At 41.4% G+C, this 22,823-nt stretch overlaps 1 protein-coding gene across 1 annotated transcript in view; it reads right to left on the reverse strand.

Annotated features, from left to right (window-relative positions):
* The window catches only part of LOC149285261 (disco-interacting protein 2 homolog B-like), an 82,751-nt gene extending 60,526 nt beyond the window's left edge, over positions 1 to 22,225 (reverse strand). Inside the window, exon 1 of the mRNA XM_089495612.1 lies at positions 22,141 to 22,225. Within this exon, the coding sequence (XP_089351738.1) occupies positions 22,141 to 22,225 (85 nt within the window). The remainder of the gene's footprint in view (positions 1 to 22,140) is intronic.
* Between the last annotated feature and the right edge of the window lie 598 nt (positions 22,226 to 22,823).

Genomic DNA, 22,823 nt, shown 5'->3' on the forward strand with positions numbered 1-22,823 from the left:
AAGCTGAGCATGAAGTGACCTCTGCTCACGGCTTGCTATGTGAGACATCACCAATACCACAGCGACCAAGAAAACAATGATGTCATCCAACTATTACCCGTGCAACCTGTCCCAAGAAAAAGCCAGCTCCAGTGGTGGCTGGCGCAAGAGTTTCAGGGTATCTAACAAGATCCCCCACGCATATGCACAGAAGGTGCTCCCAACCGATGTCAAAACTGGAACAGAGTAGAGCAGGAGGGTGCTGCAGTTCTGGAGCTTCAGCTTCTTCTAAAGGTAAGCGGTTTTAAGTTTTTCCAGGTAAAGAATACATGTTAACCCTTTCATGATCAAGGGTTTTACTCCTCTGAGTGACATATCTTCGTACAACCATTTCTTTCACAAATTAGGCGGCGCTGACTAAAAACAAAAACACCCCCATTTATGTTCAACAACATTCCTTGAGGAGAACACCATACGTGCATAGTTTTTTTTAATGCTTCCTTAAATACTACACTATTTTTATATGGGGGGCAAGAAAAGAGTTTTTTAATGTGTATTTCTATTGAGATGTGCATGTGATTTTTGAAGTTTTTATTTGTTTTTACATGTTTTTTTTTTTTACTTGAGATCGCTTTGAGGTCTTAAGAGACCCCAGGGTCTCTCTTGGAACTGGAGAAACACTTTCTCTCTTTTTTTCCTTTTGACCCCCACTAAGTGATCAGTAAGCAGGGTTCCATTACCCTGTACTGCCGATCACAGTACCTGCTGGGGGCTCATCAGAGTGAGAGTCTGGATAGACCCTCTGGGAACCTTTTTAGTGTTATTTCCAGCGAGTTCCATTTGGCATTCTCCATTATTCTGACATAATTGGCGTTGGTTACATCAAATAGGTAAGTAGGAAGCTAGTAATGCTAGCTCCTGCTGGCAGTGGAGACTCCAGGCTGTCCCCACTGGTGCAAAAACCATAGGACATATTACGTCATTGGTCATCTAGAGAACATTTTATAGGACGTAATACTATGTCTTAAGGTCACAAAGCAGTAAAAGTGAATACAACATACTTTAATATGCATTATTCATAGGTGGGGACACTAGACTGTCCCTTTTTTTTTTTTTTATACAGTTGCTTTGGAATTATCTGTGCTAAAGTACAGAGAACACCTGGCTACTCTATTCTGATTACCTACTCATTTTCCAAAAAAGGTGGGCTGAACTGAAAACCGGTTGACACCTGTTGTAATGGTATCATAAATACATGTCATAGACCAACAATATAACCATGGCAGTTACATAACTCCACACAATCATTCCCGATACAAAGCTGCCAGAAGGAAGGCCTGGGCAAGCATTAGACACCACAATGACAGAAGCTATATCCACACTCTTCTTGGGAGATGATTTCCATCATGGAGAATGCTATAAGGTCGGCTTTTTTGTGAAGTCAAAACAAGGATTATCCAAGTATCCAAGTTTGAGTATCCAAGTGCTGTTCAAACATAGTGCATACCAATTTGCTTTGTTATTCAATGTGTTAATTGCTTAATTAACTGTTTAGCCTATTAATTGGGCAACTACTGAAATTCTGGTAGGCTTGCAGGTCTTTAGGTCAGGGTTGGACAACCCAGCTCTAAACAAACAGCAAATCATTTGGATGGCAATTTCATGTATGTACTCCCACATTGGAATAATGCCAGCAATGTAGTCATCACTGATCTCTATGGACTCAAACTTTTCCAGGTTTCTACAAATAAATTAGGTCTACAAAGATCTGTCTCCATTGATGTACCACTTACACCCAAACAGATTGCTTGCTAAAAACAAACCCCTAGGTAAAAGGGATACAATAAAAAATCCTTTCATATAAGTTATTGTGGTAAGTCCACATTGTACGGTTTTTATAAAAATTGTAAGCAACAAGTATTGATATAAAACATGCACAGAAACACTCATTCCTTCAGTCTGCAAACAGTGTACGTACAACCATAAAGGGATAATAATTTAAATACTAATTCTTGAAATTCAGGGAAAGATCTATGGTTGGAATACAGTGGGGGATGGTTCTACCGTCCTGCGTGTTAAAGAATTTTTTTTCCCCACAGCAATAGTATTAAAGAATATTTGTTGCCTTCTAGGTTGGTGTGCCAAGAGTCCCCAGTTGCCGTAGGACTAAAATCCCATTGGTAATGGATGGCTGTGGACGCCTCAATCTGCATTGGATAAGGTTCTACAGAGGCTCGCAGAATTTAGGTGAAAATATTTGGTGAATTTTTGAGGCCAAGAGTCACATTTGTAAGAAAATCATGTATACATTACACAAAAGGAAAAATATTTGATTTGTGGAGAATTTGGCTATGCTGACTCACCACCACTCACTGTATTTAAACACCCATATTAATGAGAACGAAACAGGACTGAACAAGTGAGTACGATCATGTCCCAGGTAACAAGTATTGCTCTGTGTTTATGTCAAGGTTACTAGGTGTGGCAATAACTAATATACATAATAGGGTTCTTACCAGCTTCTGAGTCAGTGTGTTTTTATACACAGAAATTAAAGCACTGTGCTAGGCTTTGCCAAGATCAGGTGTAATAGAATTAAGTAGGCAGTCAATAGATGTGGTTCCATGATGGATATAGTGTAACTACGCGTATCCATATTCTTATATCAAGGACTATTTATTTCATTAAATACCGGGGGCAGGCTGGCAAGTAGGACTGCAACAACGAATCGATAATAATCGATTATGAAAATCGTTCTCAACGATTTGTATGTTTAGGGTGGAAGCTGTTGTTTTTAAGGTAAGTTGGTCTGTCTGTTTGCGATACAGGGATGTGTGGATGGAATTGTTCCTAATGCTGATGGTGGTGTCCAGGAAGTTTATTTCTCTGGGGGCGAGTGGCTGATTGTGAGGTTGATGTTGGGGTGGAATGCGTTGTAGTTCTCGTGGAAGGTGAGAAGTTCCTCTTTGCTGGCGGTCCAGATGATTAGAATATCATCTATATAGCGAAGGTACACTTAAAGAGAGTTCTTTCACACTGTTGTATAACATGCCTGATGAAGGGACCTGAGAGGTCTTGAAAGCGTGCAATCTATATTTACTCAGTTAGCCAATAAAGGTATCATTCAAACTCCACTTGTCTCCTGTAATTCTACGGCTAACACAGTACCAACTCTCATCTTTTATAAAAATCTAAGGGGACAAGACGTACAGAACAGTATCAACTATAACTAACTGGCCCACATCCAAAATACCAGTTGCCATTCCTGAATGGTCCATCTCCTCCATTTTCAGACTTCTCATCAATGATACAGATGCCATCAGTGAAACCTCCCGTTGACTATCATAAAGTGATGCATGAACCAAACACAAAGGTTCCTCATTGAGACAGACCGAGGAACAAGCGATGTGAGGGTTTTTTTTTTTTTAAGTGGAAATAAAGCTCTAAATGCACTCTGGCTTTTCCAAATGTTACAATTAGTACCGTGGCATTTCTGGGTGGAGGGTACTCTATGATTGCAGGTTTCTATGCAGTGAAACCGTAAAAAGGAATGAATGTGTGACAATGCATGTGTAGCACCGAGGCTGTCAAAAGGGTATCCACTGATCCTTTAATTACATGTATTAGGTGTCTGAGCAAAGCCGCCTAAAACCGAACAAGAATATAACAACATTACAAAGATACACCATCAGCTGCTACTGAATTATTAATTAACCTTGGTGTGATTGAGAATGTCTTACAGATCGAGGACAGAGTCACTTTGTCTTTAACATGGAGAAAAAGCACAAAAGCTCCATTGAAACTGGAAAAATGCCACTAAACCTAGGCAGAAAGCCACAACTCTGTCACAACTCAAGGTATTAAAAAGGTCACACGGGGCAACCAAGTCATTAATGTTCGGTTTCTGCAAACATTATCGGAAAAAGGAGGGCCGTTATCTCTATATAAAATCATGTCGCAGGTGTATCTATTTGTTACAGCACAATCCAATTCTGCCACAAACTTTTAATTTAATAATCTCTACTTATTGTTAAACTATATCTCCCGAGACCCCTCTTTGGGTCTCAAACCTTTCTGCCCCTCTTTTCTAGGAAGTCGGAATGTTTGCTGGGTATCTCAGCGCTCTACAGCCCTAAAAGCCACAATGATGTATAAATGTGAGTCAATAAAACATTATTTTAGGTCAAAGACACTAAAGTATTGGTGAAGTCCAACCCATAGTCACAACTATAACCACACTTCTAAAGCAAAAAGTCTCTCTTTAGAAAAATTTGAAGGTAGAAAATAATCAAACAAGCCCTTGGGCTACAAAAATGCATTACTGTGCGCAGAAACTGGGCAAACATTCCCTTTTGCATAAAACCCTAACTAGCTTGGAACTTTACAGGATTTCGCCGTGCATATGCTTTAAAATGCATGATGGTTGGAGCGTCCTTTTAATGTTGGCTTTTCCTCTTTTTTGTGTATGTGATGTGATCACAGAAGCGGAATCATGTCGCAATACAAAAGGGGTCTTAATACATCTAATAAAATAATTTACCAGTTATCAATGCATATAGTGCATCTTTTCATTAACGGTAATCGTGCACCTGGAACACACATTCTTTACAGCTTTTATCCCATCTCCCCTCAAGCTCTCTCAATATGATACGGTAATCCTTACAATCAGTCATTTTTTATTCAATAGACTTTTCGCTCCCAATATGACACTTCCTGCTTGTTAATTGTCTCGTGATCTATTGTCCATATGCTTTCTTACATTGAATTCTTAGTTTAAAAAAGGATTAGTGGGGTTCCCTCCCTAAACCATATGAGGGAAACTCTATTCAACTAGTGAGCCATGGTTTCAACAATCTTAAAGCTGAAGCCCAATACAAGATATTTTTTTTTTAAGACCACCACAAATGCAGCCGCTCCGTGACAGTAGGTCATCTTCACCCCAGAAACCGTTTTATATGAGCAGATAATTCAAACAACTTGAAACAGAAATGCTTTACTGGTCTGTGTTTTAGTGAAACCTAAGCAGTTTTCATCTACTTCTGTATGCTTTGACAGAAGGTCTCAGCACTGGCCCAAATGCTCAGTCAGGCCTGGTCAACCATCACACCGGACAAATGCCTGGTGGACCTCTACTTGACTTCATACCATACACACCCAATCTGCCGCTCGCTCCAGGGGGCAGATCGCGTGCTGTACTGCGCGGACAGGCATCTCCGGCCAGTGGTTGCACACTACAGGAGACCCTCTGAACACCAAAATATAGCATGCAACCTGTCATATTCAGCTGTCAGCCATGCCGATTTCATTGGGTGGCCCCTGGCCTTAAAGTGCCAGGACTGCCCTCTTATCCTCAGTCGAATCACGGCCCCAGTGTTTCTTCCCCTTGTGGCTTGGGGCTGAAATGAACCCGCGAGTGCCCCATCTGCTCTGCCGGCGTGCTAACCTGCCATAAAGACTGGGGTAACAGAAGTATTCGTCAGGGAAGAGAGAGACTGCAAGGACCTCACATTCTTTTCTTTCTTTACATGAACGTAAACAACTCCATGACTATTCTTTCGGTTATGCTGAACTCTAAAAAGAGAAAATTACTCACCAATTCGCTTGCAGAATATTTATCAACTTTATTTTCAACACGTTAGAGACAACGAATGACCCAACTTACAGAAGGGAACATATATGTACATCAACTAAATGTATTTTTCTTAAAAAAAAAAAAAAGAGAACAATCTAAGGAAACGGCTGCAATTCAGTGTTGGCCAGAATAGAAGGGAGGTTAAAAACTATGTTGGACCAACAATATGTTCCAGGAGAAAAATCTAGGTCAAAGGTTGCAAATTCTCCCCAAAATTCAATGATTTTTTCATTTTTATTACAAAGGACTCATGAGAAATGAAACCATTGAAAGAGAAGACATGCGCAGTCCAGTGAATACTCGTGTGAATGATTCTTTGTTCAATCTTTCTCGAAAGTTAACGGTTAAAGACTGGTGGGCCTTCCCGATAATGGAAACATCCACATGCAGATAACCGTGTCGGTGTCAAGGATTTTGTTTCGTTTAAGACATGAGTGTACCCCCAAGCCTCAAATTTTAACCCTTTATATAAATAAGCAGGATAAATAGCTAACGTCCCTCCTGGTCAATACAATTCCTAGAGTTTCTCAAAAGAGCACCAGGCAGATTTCATCTGCTCCCTACGTCTACATAACATACTCAACATCAGATAGCCCCAGTTCTGGCTCTGGCAAGCGCTCCGGGGGTTTACCAAGACTTGTTACCCATTAATTTGACTTTTCCCTGCAACTCATTGGTTTCCTTATTGTTTAACAGGTTGAAGAATGCATATTAAAGCGCTTTGTTAGTACGGCTGCATGAGACACTGGAGTGTCCTTTTAATCTTAATCTAGTCCATCTTCTGCCCCTGATCTCATACGATGAATTAGCAATTACATTACATTGACTTCTTTTTTTCCAACTCTTACTCATACTTATCCAAAACTATTTTTTAAGTGCAATCAAATCAAATAAAAGTTTCTCTCTTTTTCTGCACAGTCAACATTAAGAGTGAATGCACTGGAACGGTTCGATTTAATCCTCTTTATTATTAATTTGCTGGCTGATACTGACAGGAATGCATCTATTCTACGAAGCTGGCAGAAATGGGGTGGCTAAAAATAACTTCATTTAGAAATATCATAACTTCCCAGAGCTTTGTGGCGGTAAGTAGGGCTGCAGACAGTCCATCCTAATCCAGGAACTCAACATAAAATATAGATCGGCAGTGCTGTCCCACTAAGCAATATTCCTTCTAGATGCAATCCGCAATCGATATAACTGAATACACAAAATGTCATTCGGACATTTAAATATAAGCATTTAAATCTCTAAAACCAGCAATATTGAACCAGCAATCATTTGCTGCTCAGCACGATACAGATTTTAACCCTTTGTAATTACAGCCAGCCAATCAAAATGTTGGAAAGCAATCCCTTTGCAATCAATAGGAGCCCCAAATGTGTGTGAGTTAAGAACCTCATGGATGCGCCGTCCGTCCTGAACAAGCTATACATTCAGCTAGAAGGGAGAGTAGAAGAAGGGGGTAAATTCTAGGAAAATGACAATTCCAAGGTAAAAATCCACTATCCTATATACTAGAGTGCAGAGGAGGGCTGAATGTATCTTTAACGACAACTTTGTAAAAAATGATTAGTACAGCTCACTGCCCGAGGGCTATAAGTTTGCATTATTAAACCATAAAAACACAAACATCTAAAACCGTGCAAATGACCATCCCGTCACGTTTTCAGTCACCCAGTTAAGTCTGTAAATAGAAAAGAAAAATGGACACGATGATGTAACTATCAAAATGACAAAAACAAACAAACAACTTGGTTCATCGTCTTAGGCACATGAAAGTGGTAAGAAAAAATATATATAAAATGAAAGCTAAGAAAGTTCACTTCATTTAACCACTGTCTAAAAGTGGTACTTATAGGGTTAAAGTTTCGTGAGTCTCTGTTAAAAAGGAAAATATTAACCTAAAAAATATTTGCTCTCTGTGGTGTGTCCTGTGCTATAGATTCATTAATAAGATCGCATCACTCATGATCCTATCTAAATGAGCCAACAATTAGACCAACCAGCTGCGGTAACCAAATACCGTCTGCATGGAGACCCTAACCTGACAAAAGCCCGGCACTCGAGTCCCCCTCATACCAGCGCTCCAGACTGCTTCAACCAGGAAACAGATCGGAGTAAAAAGCCACCCCCCATTACTAAAATAATATGAGAGAGACGGTCTGAATGCAGACATGACAGACAGTGACATTTCTGGGAACAGATTGTAGACAGGCTAAAGAGGATAATGGTAGGAGATCAGTTATATAGTCTTCACCATTCCGAATCCGAGTAAGACCCCCTTAACAGTGCCCACTTACAATGCTTTCCCTGAGTAAGTCAACATTCCAAGATGCCTTATCCAAGTTAGCTGGGTTTTATCTGTAGCCCTATATTGGCATACGGGCATCGGTTAACGTTAGCAGAGGTAAATTTATTTGCCTAAACTACTTATTGTTTGTGCATTTTGTTTGCCAATGTAATTGTTTAGGAGAAATTTAGCTTAAAAGGTTTGTCAAATGGGAGCCGAGATTGGTGGCAGCCTGTGGCAGGGCTAATCAATTTCTTGTGGTGACATTAACGCCCGCCAAAAAGCCAACAATTTAATGATACAACGATCATAACTTAATGGGGAGAGATAATCATGCAGATCCTGAGGAAAAGTAAGTATCCACAGTGTGTGCGCATATATATATATATATACACATACACACACACACGGGCGTACGTGGGGTAGGCAGTCTGCCCCAGGTGCCACATTGGCACACAGAGGTCACAAGTCTCCCGGAAATTCCTTCTCCCACAATGCCTCCCTATCTTCTTCGCCAACTCCTTCCGTGTCACTGCCTTCTTTCCAGCAGCCCCGCCCCTTTTGGATAAACAGGGAGGGCTTTCCTTGTGGCTCCGCCCCTTTGCAGAAGTACTCAGGGAGGCCAGAATAATGGAGACAGATAGGTGCAGAAACGCTTCTCTTATTCCTGCGAATCCGTCTTCATAATTCTGGCCGCTCATAGCACTTCTGCAAAAGGGCGGAGCCACAAGGACAGCCTCACTCCATTCCTCCAATTGGGAGAAAGGGTGTGCCCTATAGCGGAAGTGCGCCAGGTTCATGGAGAAGTGGATGGGGGAAAAAAGACATAGGGAGAAGCGGATGGAAGAAGAAAAAAAACATGGGGAGAAGCGGATGGATGAAGACAAAGGGAGAAGGAGACACAAGGACAGAAGTGATCAACGGAGAAGGTAGGGAGACATTGGGAAAGAGACAGGAGTAAGAGAGGGAGTGTGGGCGTTTTTTACATTTTAAAGCATGAGGGAGGGTGCCAAATACTCTAGGCACGCCCCCATTGTGTGTGTGTATATATAAATACACATACAATATATATATATATATATATATACACACACATGCACACACACACACACACACATATATACACACACACGCAGAGATATACATGGTTTATTTTGTATATACGTAGAGCTGGAAAGTGTGGGATTTGGGACAGTTCTGCTTTAATGCTTCCAGGGCTGTCAATTCACACTCATGGGGAAAGTATGTTTGTTTTATTAAGAGGAAAAGTGAACTAATTATTTAATTCTAACAGCAGCAGAGGGACAGCATCATCATTCACGCTCTTTATCTTTCTATGTCGACAGCATGACTCAACACACCTGGCAAACGTTAACCTGTGCCGTACACTGGTGATATTATCTCATACCTGCAGCCCATACAGAAAGCATTCCATATCATGGAACTCATGTATACTTTGAGTTATAACGTGCAAACAGATGTACTTGGAGCCTTACGGTTTACAGTATAATAAATAGGAAGTTATAACACTTGATCTTTGCCAAAGGCTGAGAAGCGACAGTACAATAAGTGCCGGAGATTTATTAGGTACTGCAGCTGGCACATCTAACCGTAAATAGACTGTCGCTGTTATCTTTTATTTACCGTATATTGAGTCAAAAATTCATGCAGCGCTTCTTACAATACATATATTCAAAGGATATGACAAGACTAGAATAGACAGACCGAGAGAAACCGATACATTAGGTAAAGAGAGTCTTCCTCACAAGCTTTCAATCTAGAAGGCTGCTGGATAGTAATCTCCCATCACTCGGGGCTTCTGTTGGACAAAATTTGTTGCCAGGTTGTTTCCGCACTATAACTCAAGTCTTAACTGGCTGATGGATTTGGTAGTTGTGGCTAGAGAACATGAGAAGAGCAGCTTCTAGCACCCATCTCACAGATTTATCCTGGATCACTAGCGATATGTTCAAAGCTGAAGCGAAAGCAGGCTTGGAAGACCTCAGGCGGACTATTAAACCAGGGAAGCACATTGTATCTGACAACGATCGCTGTTGGCAGAATTAAATGACTTCATAGGTCTCTGCACTGGGAAACTGCTAGAGGAGGTTACCATATATAAAGCATGCTATAAATACCATTGATTTCCTTCGTCTACCATTTGCATGTCTCTAAACATGTCATTTTCATAAATTGTGACTACTTGTGGTTATATTTGTTTCTTGCATGTACCATTATGGCTCCCATTAACAATAGTAGTTAGCAAGATACTAGAGTGACCGTGAGAACGGAATTAGATGGTAACAATTAGAGAGCAGAAGACTGTGCAACTTGTAGGACATCCAAGACAGGTTTGTATATATGAAAGGCTGGAAACAATGTATTAACTATTTTTTTTCAACACACGAGGACAACTAAGACGGGCACCTCAAATATATTTGTTGTAGAGCATCTTAAAACACACCAACAGTATCGAGTTCTACACTTTCACAAACGTGGAATGCCAGGGAACATCAAAATGATTTCTGATATCTCACGTGCCTGAGACAAAACCTACCATGAATCATTTCAGAAGTCAGCCGGGAATGAGGAGTATTTGTAGCTATAAATCTCAGGAGCATTCAAGCATCGTGGGCAGGAAGTAAGTTAAGGTCCACTTCCTGTCGTCTAGTACAAAAATGTGCCCAATTACTGAAGAGTGTGTTCACTAGTAGGTTTTAGTTAATATTAACTGCTCTTAGATTCATGAATGGTCATAGCACTTCTGTAACCTGAAACTCTAACATAAAGGAAAAGGACAATTAGCCTTCTTTGTGGCCATTGTTTTTCTTCGCTTTTTCCCCATACAGGTCCATTTGCCACAGGTCCCCTCTGGGAATTATCACTAATGCTTTCTAAAATGTGAAAATACAATTATAATTTTGTCAGATCCTTGAAGTTGTCCTCAAAAGGTGCAAACAGGCCAGAATGTTTGGGTATTTCAGCTTGATCCACCCCCCCATTTTGAAAACAATTATTTTTTTTAATTTTTTTTAATTCAGATGAACAGGCATCTAAAAGCTGCCTTATGTGTCCGCTTCTATTGAAACTCCCATGGAAGTGATGAAAAGTATGAAAGCGGTTGGAAACCAAGTGTCGTATGGAGCAGGAAGAGGCAGCCTCTACACCCTTTCATATTCCTCCTCACTTCTATGAGTTTCCAAAGAAGCCACCTGCCATCTAGTTCTACTCCTGATCCAGGTTCTATAATGTTAATAAGGGGCAGTCAAATGCATATCCTCATTAGGATCAAAAGCACAGCAAGTTCTTGGCAGAAGGTGAAAGGGTAAGCCCTGGAGAAAGAAATAGTTTTCATGGAGTCTCTCAGAGTAAGGCGGTATAGCACTAACAAAATTAACTTGTTTTTGGTTTTCTATTAATCGCATCAATTTTACCCCATTATAGAGGGTCATGTGATACTTAGGGCCGACCCTCACTCTCAATATAAACTTTGGAGGTAGCTTTATGGCAGACCATAAGTGTCACCATCACAACTAGTATAATCACATTATCAAAAGTCCCTTTTGCTTTTGTTTTGTTTTTCAATGACAGTTCACCTCCCAGAAGTGTCGTTCTCTCCTTTCTTCCTACCCCACCCTTAAAAAAGAAGGACTATTAGCTCTTAATGGAAGGAGGACTGTTGTTGTACGCTTGTAAACTGCCTTCAAACAGCTGAGATCCTCAGACAGGATTTAAGGCAAATCAGGGACTTTGCTCGTTTTAATGGATTAACAGAAAAGCAGCCTCTGCTAATGCATGCAGTTCCGCAGAAAAATATGTCCATATACCAGCAGCAAAGACCCTGTGGATTGGTAACAATTAAGCAAAGTCAACAAATTATCACCTCATCATTAATTGCACAGACACCATCTGGACGGCTGTGTTCTCTTTCAGATCAGAAGGGGTACGTGGATATCTTTGGGCATTTTCATGACTAAGCAAAAAGCTACTTAGTCATTTATTATAATGAGGTGAAGGCCGGTGTGGCCTGAAAGATTAGAAATTCCAGTAACTTGCTGTGAAGAACGCTTCTCTGTCAGAATAAAGCAGGGTAGCCTGTGGAAGGCTTCTCATAACATCATGCCACCCCATGACATCATTAGAAGACACGCCTAACAATTCTCTGAATGAAAGCACGGCTTCAAGCAGGATCTCCAGTCTCAGACAGCATTCCGTTTTATTATGCGCTCATAAAACACGACCATCATAATCTCTATACGTATGATGGCCTTGTCGTCATGGGAATTGCCGGTCGCACTAGGCAGGGCTTGAAGCGAAGTGCATTATGATTGGGCCTTTGCTGTGTGCAGCACCCAGTGGGTGCAAGAATTCCCACCAACAAGCCTCAGAAGTTTAGGGTTGTGGGCATATGAGGGGCTACTTAATATTGTTGTGGGTTTGGGGGAGAGGAGCTGCTAGATAGTGTTGTGTAGAGGGGGAGAAAAGACGGAGAGCTAAAGTACATATGAGGGTGTCGTAAATAAATATGTTATCATACGTACTATTTTTCTTTTATGGAAGAAAAAAAATAATCAAGGTGCTGCTTCTTCCACCATCTTGGAAAAATATATGATTTTATGACTAAATATGTCAAGACTTCCAAATTCTTCCCTTATGTTATTCTTTAATGATGCTCAATATTTTTCAAACTGTATTGTTTATTTGATACTATTAATAAGAAGACGGAGTGGGGTGGGGAAGGTTCAAATGCATATGAGGGGATTTCCTTTTAATGAACCTGAAGCTTTTAGTGGTAGTTACGTGTGGAGGATGATACAGCCTTCCTACTTTTTGGTGTATTTAGGCCTAGGCACACTAGGTCGATTACAGGGGAGATCTCTGATCAACAACCGGCACTCGGCAAAACAGAGAATCTCCCAACACTGCTATAAGTAAAAAGTCCATCTTTATTTTAAGTCCTTAATCGACGAAACTAGCGCAGCCATCTTACACGTTTTGCACTGACTGCATTTAATCATAATCTGACCTCCCCAACCGGCCCACTTACACTATGGAGGACTGTACCGCGACCACACAGCGTGCACGGAACTCCATGATATGACATCATACCCCATACAGCCTTGTAGAGTACGACGGCACGCAATTAAATTATTTATAGTTTTATACAGCGCCATCATATTCTGCAGCGTGGTAAAACCAATAAATAGCAGCGTCTTGCTCCAATACTGCTGTAAGCAAACCGGCCGAGGTGCAAGCAGATGGCATCACAGTTCTAAATGTTCCAACAAGTGCAATTACAACGTTGCCATCTCCGCCACAGGTAAATTCAACATAATTCTTGCCCTAGCTTTGACACATTTCCTGCACGGAGATAATTGCAGGGTGCAACGACGCCACACGTTCAATACAGGTTTTCCAACAGATGGCGGGATGTTCATCACAGCTACTATTGATCGCAAAGCAGGGGACCGCTTGCTGTTTGAAGACACCACGCTCAGAACATTCCTCCCAAAGTAACTAGGCTCCAATAAAGACGATAAGCCGTTTAATCCTCATGTTTCCAAACTTGATCTATAAACTAGGAAACTGGAAAATAAGCAAGATGGTTCTCTGGTCCTAGTAAAAACATTTTGAGCATTTAATTATATACAGCGACTTGACAGATTCCAGGAGCTGGGAACCTATGGATTCTCAAATTCTTATTGCAGACACCGGACTTTTAGTGTTTTGTAAAGATCTATAGATATTCCTATTGGCTTTTACACAGATCAGACCAGCTCCTGAACAAGGATCTCGTTTTTAATATCCACAGCTCTGTCTGAGCCGCTACTGTGCATCTAGTGGAAAAAACACAAAGAGAAGGTGTTTGTGGAAATAACTGGATTCTTGGTGGTAAAAACACTGAAAGCGGGACAGTCAACATCTTTTAGCACAACCAAGTTCCTTAACTAAAACTAAACAGCGCTGTATTTTAACATTCACAAAAAAAGCTTTTTTTTCTCTCATTTTGTTGCAATAAGCGACCTTTATCTGCAGACATGGAGGCGGCTATTGTTATCAGTCACGTGACCTCCCCTGCTCAAACACCACACTGAGCTGATTCTTTATGGCAATGCTAACGAAGTCTGCTTCTACATAGACTTTCCAGTGCGTGACTGGGCGATTAACACTGAGCCATTCTATTGTTCATAAGAGGAAGTACGATAGCAGATTGGGCTAAAGCAACAGCCCTAGAGCACATAGAAATGGCTAACACACAGCTGCTGGAAAACATTATAAAATATCAGACTAGTAATTTAAAAAAAATGGTGTTTGCTCTCCCTTAAGGTTTATTTTTTTAAGATACTAACATGCGCAATTAATGTTTTGCCTTGGTGCAACCTCTAAAATTCTCGCATCACCATGCAGATAGCGCAACAAAGCAGTCATATAACGCTGTTTGTCCTGAGCAGATAGGCACCAAGGCAGGACGGCTACACAGCCAAGGACTTTTTCTTATCCAACATAAAATGACAAACCCTTTAGAAAGTTTGATCCACTGAGAAAACAATACATATACTACATTTATTAACGTTTTAGCTCAGTGTGATATTTCACAACCCAAAAATTCAAAACATGCATATTTCACACACACAATCTTGCTTACACCACGGCTGGTGACTTTCCTGCTCTCTACAATGGAAAAGGCTCAATCTTGGGGTCATTCTCAAATCCACAACATTTACCTGTATTATCCAAACTTAGATAGAGACAACATAACAAACAATTTTGCCTGCACTGTATTTTTGGGTATAAAAGCATACAATTTGGAGGCACATGAGTACAATTTAGCCCATCTAGTATGCCTATATCTTAAGTCTTAAGCCCTTGGTCTAGTCCAAGGTTGTGTATACCTTTATGCCTATCCCATGCATGTTTAAATTCACCCTACCACTTCTGCTGGGAGGCGGTTTCATTTATTTGCCAGGCTCTCAGTAAAGTAAAACTTTCTTACGTTGCATCTAAGCCTCTGGCCCTCTAGTTTTAGATTATGATCTCTTGTTCTAACATTTCTCCTCCTTTGAAACCTTATCTTTGTCTTTTCGCTGCACTCAGACTTAAGCGGCTACTTTTTATGGGAATAAATAGTCAGGGACACTTGGGGTCTATGGAGAACAGCGATTCCTTTGTGGGATTAAGTGTGCGGCGATGCCGAGGACGTCGGCCGCTTGCATTGGTTCTCACAGTTGTATGAAGCACCTTTGAGGCAGTCCATCCGTTAATTATTTATAGACTATGCATTATGCGGTATGTGCTTTAGATCAATACTAAAAACAACGTGCCAGATTTTGGCAACCCAGAATAAAATCAGATTATTTTTAAACACATGAGACTGAAAATGGGAGCCAGAATGTTTGAGGAACCCCTTTGGGACGGTAAACATCGATTATAACTATTTGCCCATCTAGTCCGCCCATTTTTTTTTTTTACTAGCTGTAAAGATAGCAAACATTATTCAGCTAGTTGTCTAATATTTAGGCCAATTGTATGTCAATCCCGCGCAAATTTACATAAAATTAAGATATTCCACACATCTACTACTCTACATCTTCCCTACATCTAAGCCTCAGACGCTCTAGTTTTAGACTATGACATCATGCTAACATTTCTCCTCTTTTCAAATAAATTTCCCTCCTGTACTATGTTAAATCTTTTTAAAGTATTGAAATGTTTCTATCATATCCTTTTTTGTAAATTTTTGCCCTAAATCCGTTTTAGTGGTTCTTCTAACGATGAGGTTTCCAAGACCGAGGAGGTTAAGCAATGACTAGAGATCTGTAAAGTGACATAGACATCTTCTTCTACTAATGCCACTAGCTATACAACCCAACGCCCCTCATTTTCCAACACTAGTTACCGTCCAATGTTTCACAGACAGCACAATATCCATAACGCCATATTTATACCCCAGTATCTCACTTCTGAACAATAAACTACAGCTGCCTCAGTCTCGGACGTTCTTTTAATTTACTTTAATCCACGCACACACTAAACACGCAAAGCGTCCAAAAAGGCACTGCGCGCAATGAAAACAGCCTACGAAGCAGATATAATCCAATGTCTGGCGCTTTCCTAGTCAAAGTATAAAAACAATGATTTAAACCCTTTTTTTTTTTTTAATACAATGGCCATCCTTCATAATTAAAAAAGAAAACCAAATACACGAGACGCTGAGGCTCACATGTCAGCCCCTGCTTAAAGTACCAAATCTTATTGTTTGGGATGATGGCAACGCTAAATATATTCACCCTTCTTCTTTTGAGTACCCCCAAAAGCCGAACATTCCAGCCCGGAACTTTGTATAAAAGTACAATAAGGGCTTGATGGCCGCTCGCTGGCAGGGTTCTCAACTCCTGATGTATCTGTATGTATTAATGTATATTTGTTATGTGTGTTAACTCTCCCAATTAAATTGTACAGGTCTGGGTAATTTTATTACATTTCCACTTAACTTTGTGTAATAAAACATTTTTTCTTGATTTCAAAGTTTTACATTTTTCATTACAGCGTTCAGGCACCGCATACAATGAATACACATTCTACGTGGACAGACATTAAGCATAATGCCAATTTTTTTACATACTCCCTGCATATTTCACTTGCTGTAAATTGGCATATGCTTCACTCCACGTGGATCTACAAGATAAGCCTCCACGAGTAATTGCAAAGTATTCCTGGAGTCTCTTGGATTTGCCGAACGTTTCCCGACGCATCCCAGGTGCATTCCCCCAGTGGGAATATTGGGACCCAGGCACTGCCTACACGCCTCGTTTATTTTGTACCGCCAGGACCATATTACTCACCGTTTTGCTCTAATCCCCAAAGGATATGTTTGAATGGCTTGTTAAGCCATCCTGAAAAAGTTACCCAAGTGAAGCGACATGGGAAACGCTACTGTGAGCATAGATCTACGACGCATGTTGAAGGTGGCATGTATTACATACGGTACTCCATATGTATAATACGTGTGTTAATGAACTCCATGCTGAACGTCCATGTCATGTACTTTGGGACCAAACAAAAGAAAGAGCGTAGATTTCTGATGACGGGTATAAGAGTTCTCCTGTTTGACCTGTCCACTCCATCCCCACAGAATCCTATAGAACAGGTTAGGGCGTCCCATTCTAGCTGGAATAATATTCTTCTATGGGAATGGTAGGTTGACCCCATTATTACATAAAACTTCATTTCACAAATACCTCGCAGGCACATATGTACATCACATAGAACGGGGGCAGGAGACAATTCCATACAGATACTGACGCATGGCTTATGTTTTATGGGAAAGCTATGAAGGTTGACTTTTTCCCCAATGTGTGGTGCTCAACGTTTGGTCTCGTCAACTGTAAGCAGAAATGAGGTCATCACTTACAAAAGGATTTTAATTGTGAATTGAATTGTTACAAAAATAATATTGTGGGGGTGTAAGAAAGAAGCTGAAAGGATCAAAGCTAGGCAAATTCCCAGAACCCAGATGGCTAATGTCTTCTTGGCACCTACAACATAGAGGTGGCTTCTACCATTGTCCGCCTGGCTCCTGGATTCTACTTATTCTTTTCCAGCCCTAGACCGGGCGATGGGAAAGCAAGAACAGAGAGCTAGATCAGCAGGGTGTAAGGGAAGGAATAATGGGGAAGGAAGGACAAGTATCAACCAAAGAAACACATAAGAATGAAATAGAGTGTTTTATGGGAAAATTTAAACATTCATTAAACATATGAAAAATTTAGTCATACTTCAGAATACTAAATAAAAGGTAAATTTTCCCTCATACAGTCATCATTTCCAGAGACTACAAGAAAGACATTTCCAGAAAAACTAGAAAAGGATAACCTAGACGGTAAAAGATACACAGCCAGAGGAGGACAGGGTAAACAGGATGCCATGAAAAGTCAAGTTGACAGCCAAGTTAAGGGCCAACTTTACTAGCAAGAGTGGACTTAAGTTGCATGCTACAATCATCAAAGCAAGCCATATTTATTAATACACGAGCTGATGTGCCTGCCCCAAACTGTAAGTTAGACAACTTAGAGCCCCCAATGAAAGTAAAAGGGCAATATTGAGAGGGATGCTACTTTGCTACAAGCCAAGTATAGTTAGGGTTGGGTGTGAATGTGAGTTGGCAACAGTGGATACACCACTCACATTCACCAGACCTTTCATGACCAGGGGCAAGAGTATAACAAGGAGAAGAAAAAAAGAGAACATAGCAGTGGGAATAATGATTTAATCAAGGGTTAAAACGAGAAGGAGAAAGAGGAAATAACCAGGGGATGGAAAAACAATGTCAGAAGTCAAAGCGTAACCGAAGGATGGAGAACAGGACACAGATAATCAGATGTATAACGAGAGAGACGTATTATTATACGAGAGTGAGGAGCGGAGAGAGGGGGGAGTCTTGTTCAGTGATGGAGAAAACTGAAAAGCAAACTTGCACACAAAGTCTATTAATGTGATGCCAGAAGAAGCTTCAAGCCGTGATCTGCCTGATACTCGAAACAGACGACGACCTCAATATTTCAATCAACAGAACGACTGCAACTTACGCCAAACGAACGGCTTTTATTTCTGCCCAGGTATCCAAGAAAAACAAAGATTCCCAATCTCCTATAATAATTCTTATAATTTCCCATAACAGAAAGAATTACAATCATTTTCTGGGCTCTCCTAATAAACAAGCAGAAAAAGGATCTGCCCGTCGTAACAAGCCCTCGCCTTGGGACGAATACCACATTTCCCCTCTGACAGCTTGACAGTCAGCGCCTTCCAATATCTCGCTTCCCGAACACGCATCCATCGCAAAAACAAACACGGTGGCTCAAAGATCAGATTCTGATGCCGGCCCGTGCCTACATTTCAGAATAAATCAGACGAGAAAAAGAGCGCGTTTAACCCTTCCTTATCATTTCAACAAGTTTAGAAATTAGATCCACGCAGGATACTTTCTGCGACAATAAAGACATTGTACACAGAGATCTAACTCGGCTATTAGTGCCCCTACTTTCTGGACTATGATGTCCGATGTTTAAAGTCCCAGGCAGCCTCGCCAAAGAGGAATGCATATTTAACTACTTTACGAAGCTAAAAATTAAAAAGAGCACTAGCATCAGAGAGAAGCTGCAGCTCCAGAACTGCAGCTTCCCACCTCCTCCATGATCGGACAATCCTTCAAATCAATTAGAGCGCCAAGCCAGCGACGGAGCTGGCCAAGCCACATGGCCAAAACAGAATATACACAGTTAGCAGTATAGTGCGTGTAGAGTGTGTGAAGTCGTTTTAATGGGTTAATTAACCTTTTCAGTTCCTATAGGCCTTAAGCAAACAAGTCAGATGCCAAAATACGCACAAAGGACAATTACCAAAAAAAATACCACACTTAATCATCTTGGTAGTTAGAAAGCATTTATATTTCATATTGGAATTCATAGAAGGTTCCAAATGAGGATGTAGAAGTTAACGTAAGGAAGTTTACAGCTCGCGAGGGTGGTAGATATGCAGAACAGCCTCCAATCAGAAGTGGTAGAGGCGAATACAGTAAGGGAATTTCAACATGCATGGGATAGGCTTAGAGTTATCCTGAATCTAAGACGAGCAAAAAACGATCAAAGTTTAGGTCGTAACATCAGGAAAATTGGAATGGAAATTCTGTGTTAGAAACGAATGGCTGAACATACAGATAATATAATTACGCAAAACATTCTCTTATCCATCAACGCGCTCGTATTCTCGCAAATATTTGTGAAAGACAATGGAGAGCTGACACCCCGGGCATTATTAATTAAGCAGCATGGAAACATTTCATCATTCCGAATAATCGAGCGCAAATAAAAAGGAATGCGACGGGAACACCCAAAAGATTAGAAAAACGCTCACAGGAAGTAGATACCTGCTAACCCGGAATTAAACAAACAATCAATCGTGTCATAAATCCGGCCCGGGGACTCATTACCCACAATAAGAAATACTTAAAATTAATCATTATTCCATCCCATGGCACTACGCGATAAACACTAGAGCCCAAAACGCCATTCTGGAGTATATAACACAAAGCGAATACCCTGGCTGCGGACTGAACCCAATCACAAAAATATTACTAATGTAAATTGTATATCGGCTTCTGTAAATATTTGAAATATGCGTGGAAGTGCCCACATATGGCATACATTTTTTCCCTACGCTATTTATAGGGCCATAGTTCCTCTACCATTTACAATTTCTAAAAATAATCTATGCAATCTATGAAAAACAGGCTCAGATGTAAAGGGTTGGCCGTAATTTAAACCCGACTAGGTCCAAACACCGTAAAGATCCTAAAGATCGCTCTGAACAACAACAAAAAAAAAAGACTATAAAAACTATAAATTTGCATCAAGCTAAATGCACGGCCGTCAGCAATTTCCATGAAGATCATCACTGTGGGTGATGGGAGTAGCGGCCTCACACTGGCTGGGGGCTGCCGTTTTGCTGACCCTGATCTGTAAACGTTCAGCCATTATTTATTGATCACCCCGACTGCTGCACTTCCACAGATTTAAAGGACCTTGTCACCGGAGATCCCTTTAGCCAAAGCGCCTTCTTTGATGAATAAGCCTTCGCTTCATTTTAGAAACCATAATAACACTCGCTGTACTGGCACTCAAAGGGTTGACTCCATGGCATCGTGGGATGCTGAGCGGAAAAAACCTAATTAATGCTAATCGTTTTAAAGCATAAATGTGTTACAAGCCCACATGTAAGCAAAAGAAATGGTCAACCATGTATCACCTGCGACACACCGCCATGTAAAAGTGGCTACTTATTAACACCAAATACCAGGTATCCGTCCTACGGGAGAGAATAAACATTCCTATATAAAGCCACGTAGGTCAACTAAACTGACCGCTTCACCAAAATAATAATAAAATAGCTGCCAGCCATTTGGGGGACGATGACCAAGTCCACGAGGTCCTAAGTGATGACCACAACCCCGACCTTCTGAAAATTCATTACTAGCATCAGCCGTAGGTATTTAAGGTTTCCGTTGAGCCGCTTGCGTTAAATACTATGTTTCCTAAAGCGCAGAACTTTAGAAACAAAGAATCAAAATAAGGAAATAACACACAACGGACTGCGAGTGAAAGTCAGGCAATATCTGCTGGCCTCCTGGAATATAAATGTTATGCGTCTTCCAAGCATGAAGGAGCACCGAGACCTGGAGGTCATCTAATCACCCAGCGCTGACACAGATGTGAGATGTCCCTTAAATACTGGTGTTACCCCCCTAAAAAAACACACGGCATCCAATAATAATGCAAATTAAAAGGCAGCAAAAGCTTCTGTTTGAGGAAACCGCTCGTTGGTTCTATGGGTGATTTGCATATAGATGCCATTGTCATAGAGCGCATGAATCGGTGGATAGGCACAAAGGGGGCCCCTTGCCGGTTTGCTACAAAGCCTGTGGTCCTTCTGAAGCCACACAGAGCAGTGTGTCTGGAGGCCACGTAAAATAAACACATACATATCATACAAAGCTGAACACGGCCTGCTCCCCGAGCTGCGCTGATCTACTAAGTGAGGAGGCTGCAGGACTGTCACGTCTCCTGTCTGGCACTCTACAGTCAAAGGGACCCTCTTTGTTTTACCAGCAGATGGAAACCTCACCCACCGCCAACTTAATTCATACTTATTGATAAGGTGCCAACACATTCCGCAGCTCGCTACCAATGAAGCGAAAGACAAAAGCAAGGCCAACAAAAATAAATCACAATGGAACCCGGTCCGTAGAGGAGAGAAGGTGGTCGCCGGCGCCGTACAGAATCACTCGGTAATATTACAGATATTCACCCATTCATCTCTACAGCAGATACAGCGCAGCGGATATCAGGCGTAATATTGTGTCTTGTCACCAGCGGGGTCACAATACAGGGTTACGTGTCATGCGTCCTCGCTATGCGGTGATCAGAGTCGTTTATTTCATGATTTAGCACAAAAAAATACATTTAATCAATTTCCCAACTGCAACCCCCCCCCCTCAGTTGGCACCCCCGCCGGCTCCATGGGGTAACCAGGAGTGTCAAGCTGTGGGCGCCCGCATTGACCCTCTTACTGCTTTTACTGAGATGCCAATGCACCCCCGATCACCGGAGAGGTAAAATGATCTCCCGATCTCAATGGATCCCGAGGCTGTGCATGCAGCCCGGCTCTTTCGCTCTCTTACCTTCTGACAGCTCGAGCTCCAACTCTGCCATCTGCTCCCTCACCTCCTTGGGGAGGGCGGACACGTCAAAGCCTCTTTCCGCCATGGAGCTGCCCTGAAACAATATACGGTTGGGATTTGATTCACCGGAGCTCAGTGCATAGCCTTCAACACGGCCGCCATGCCAGGCCCAGCCTCATGTCACATGACCACAGACTCTGTTAGACATCCCCAGCTACCGGAATAGAGCCTCCGATGAGTACGCCTGCCACCTGCCGAATACTGCTTGTATTGCAGCGTAGGCGCTTAGAAGACGCCTGAAGCACGGGAGCGAGGCTTTGCGCAGCGCAGGGACGTGGCTGACACCTACAGGGAAGAAGTGGAGCTACACTCAATCTTCCAACAGATAGAAGGAACTTTACTACTAATAAAAAAAACAAAAAACAAAAAAAAAAAACAGGTACCTGAAGAAGGGACCTCAGTGTCTTGGAAGCTTGCGTTCAATATTATACTCTCAGTCAGCCATTAAAATGCACATTTTTATTGCAAATATACCTTTACCCCACATCATAATTGCCAAGTGTCCCATTTTAAGCACTGAAGCAAAACTCAACAAGATGTCAATACCCGGGAAGTCTCTGGGTGAGGTTCTGCTTCCCTTACGGGGTTTTGTTCTATTTATCCTGCTGGCTAATCGCTACAAT

This window comes from Sceloporus occidentalis, unplaced genomic scaffold, assembly GCF_023333645.1.
Source record: "Sceloporus occidentalis isolate IW3139 unplaced genomic scaffold, rSceOcc1.0.p SCAF_82, whole genome shotgun sequence".
NCBI classification, from domain to species: Eukaryota; Metazoa; Chordata; class Lepidosauria; order Squamata; family Phrynosomatidae; genus Sceloporus; species Sceloporus occidentalis.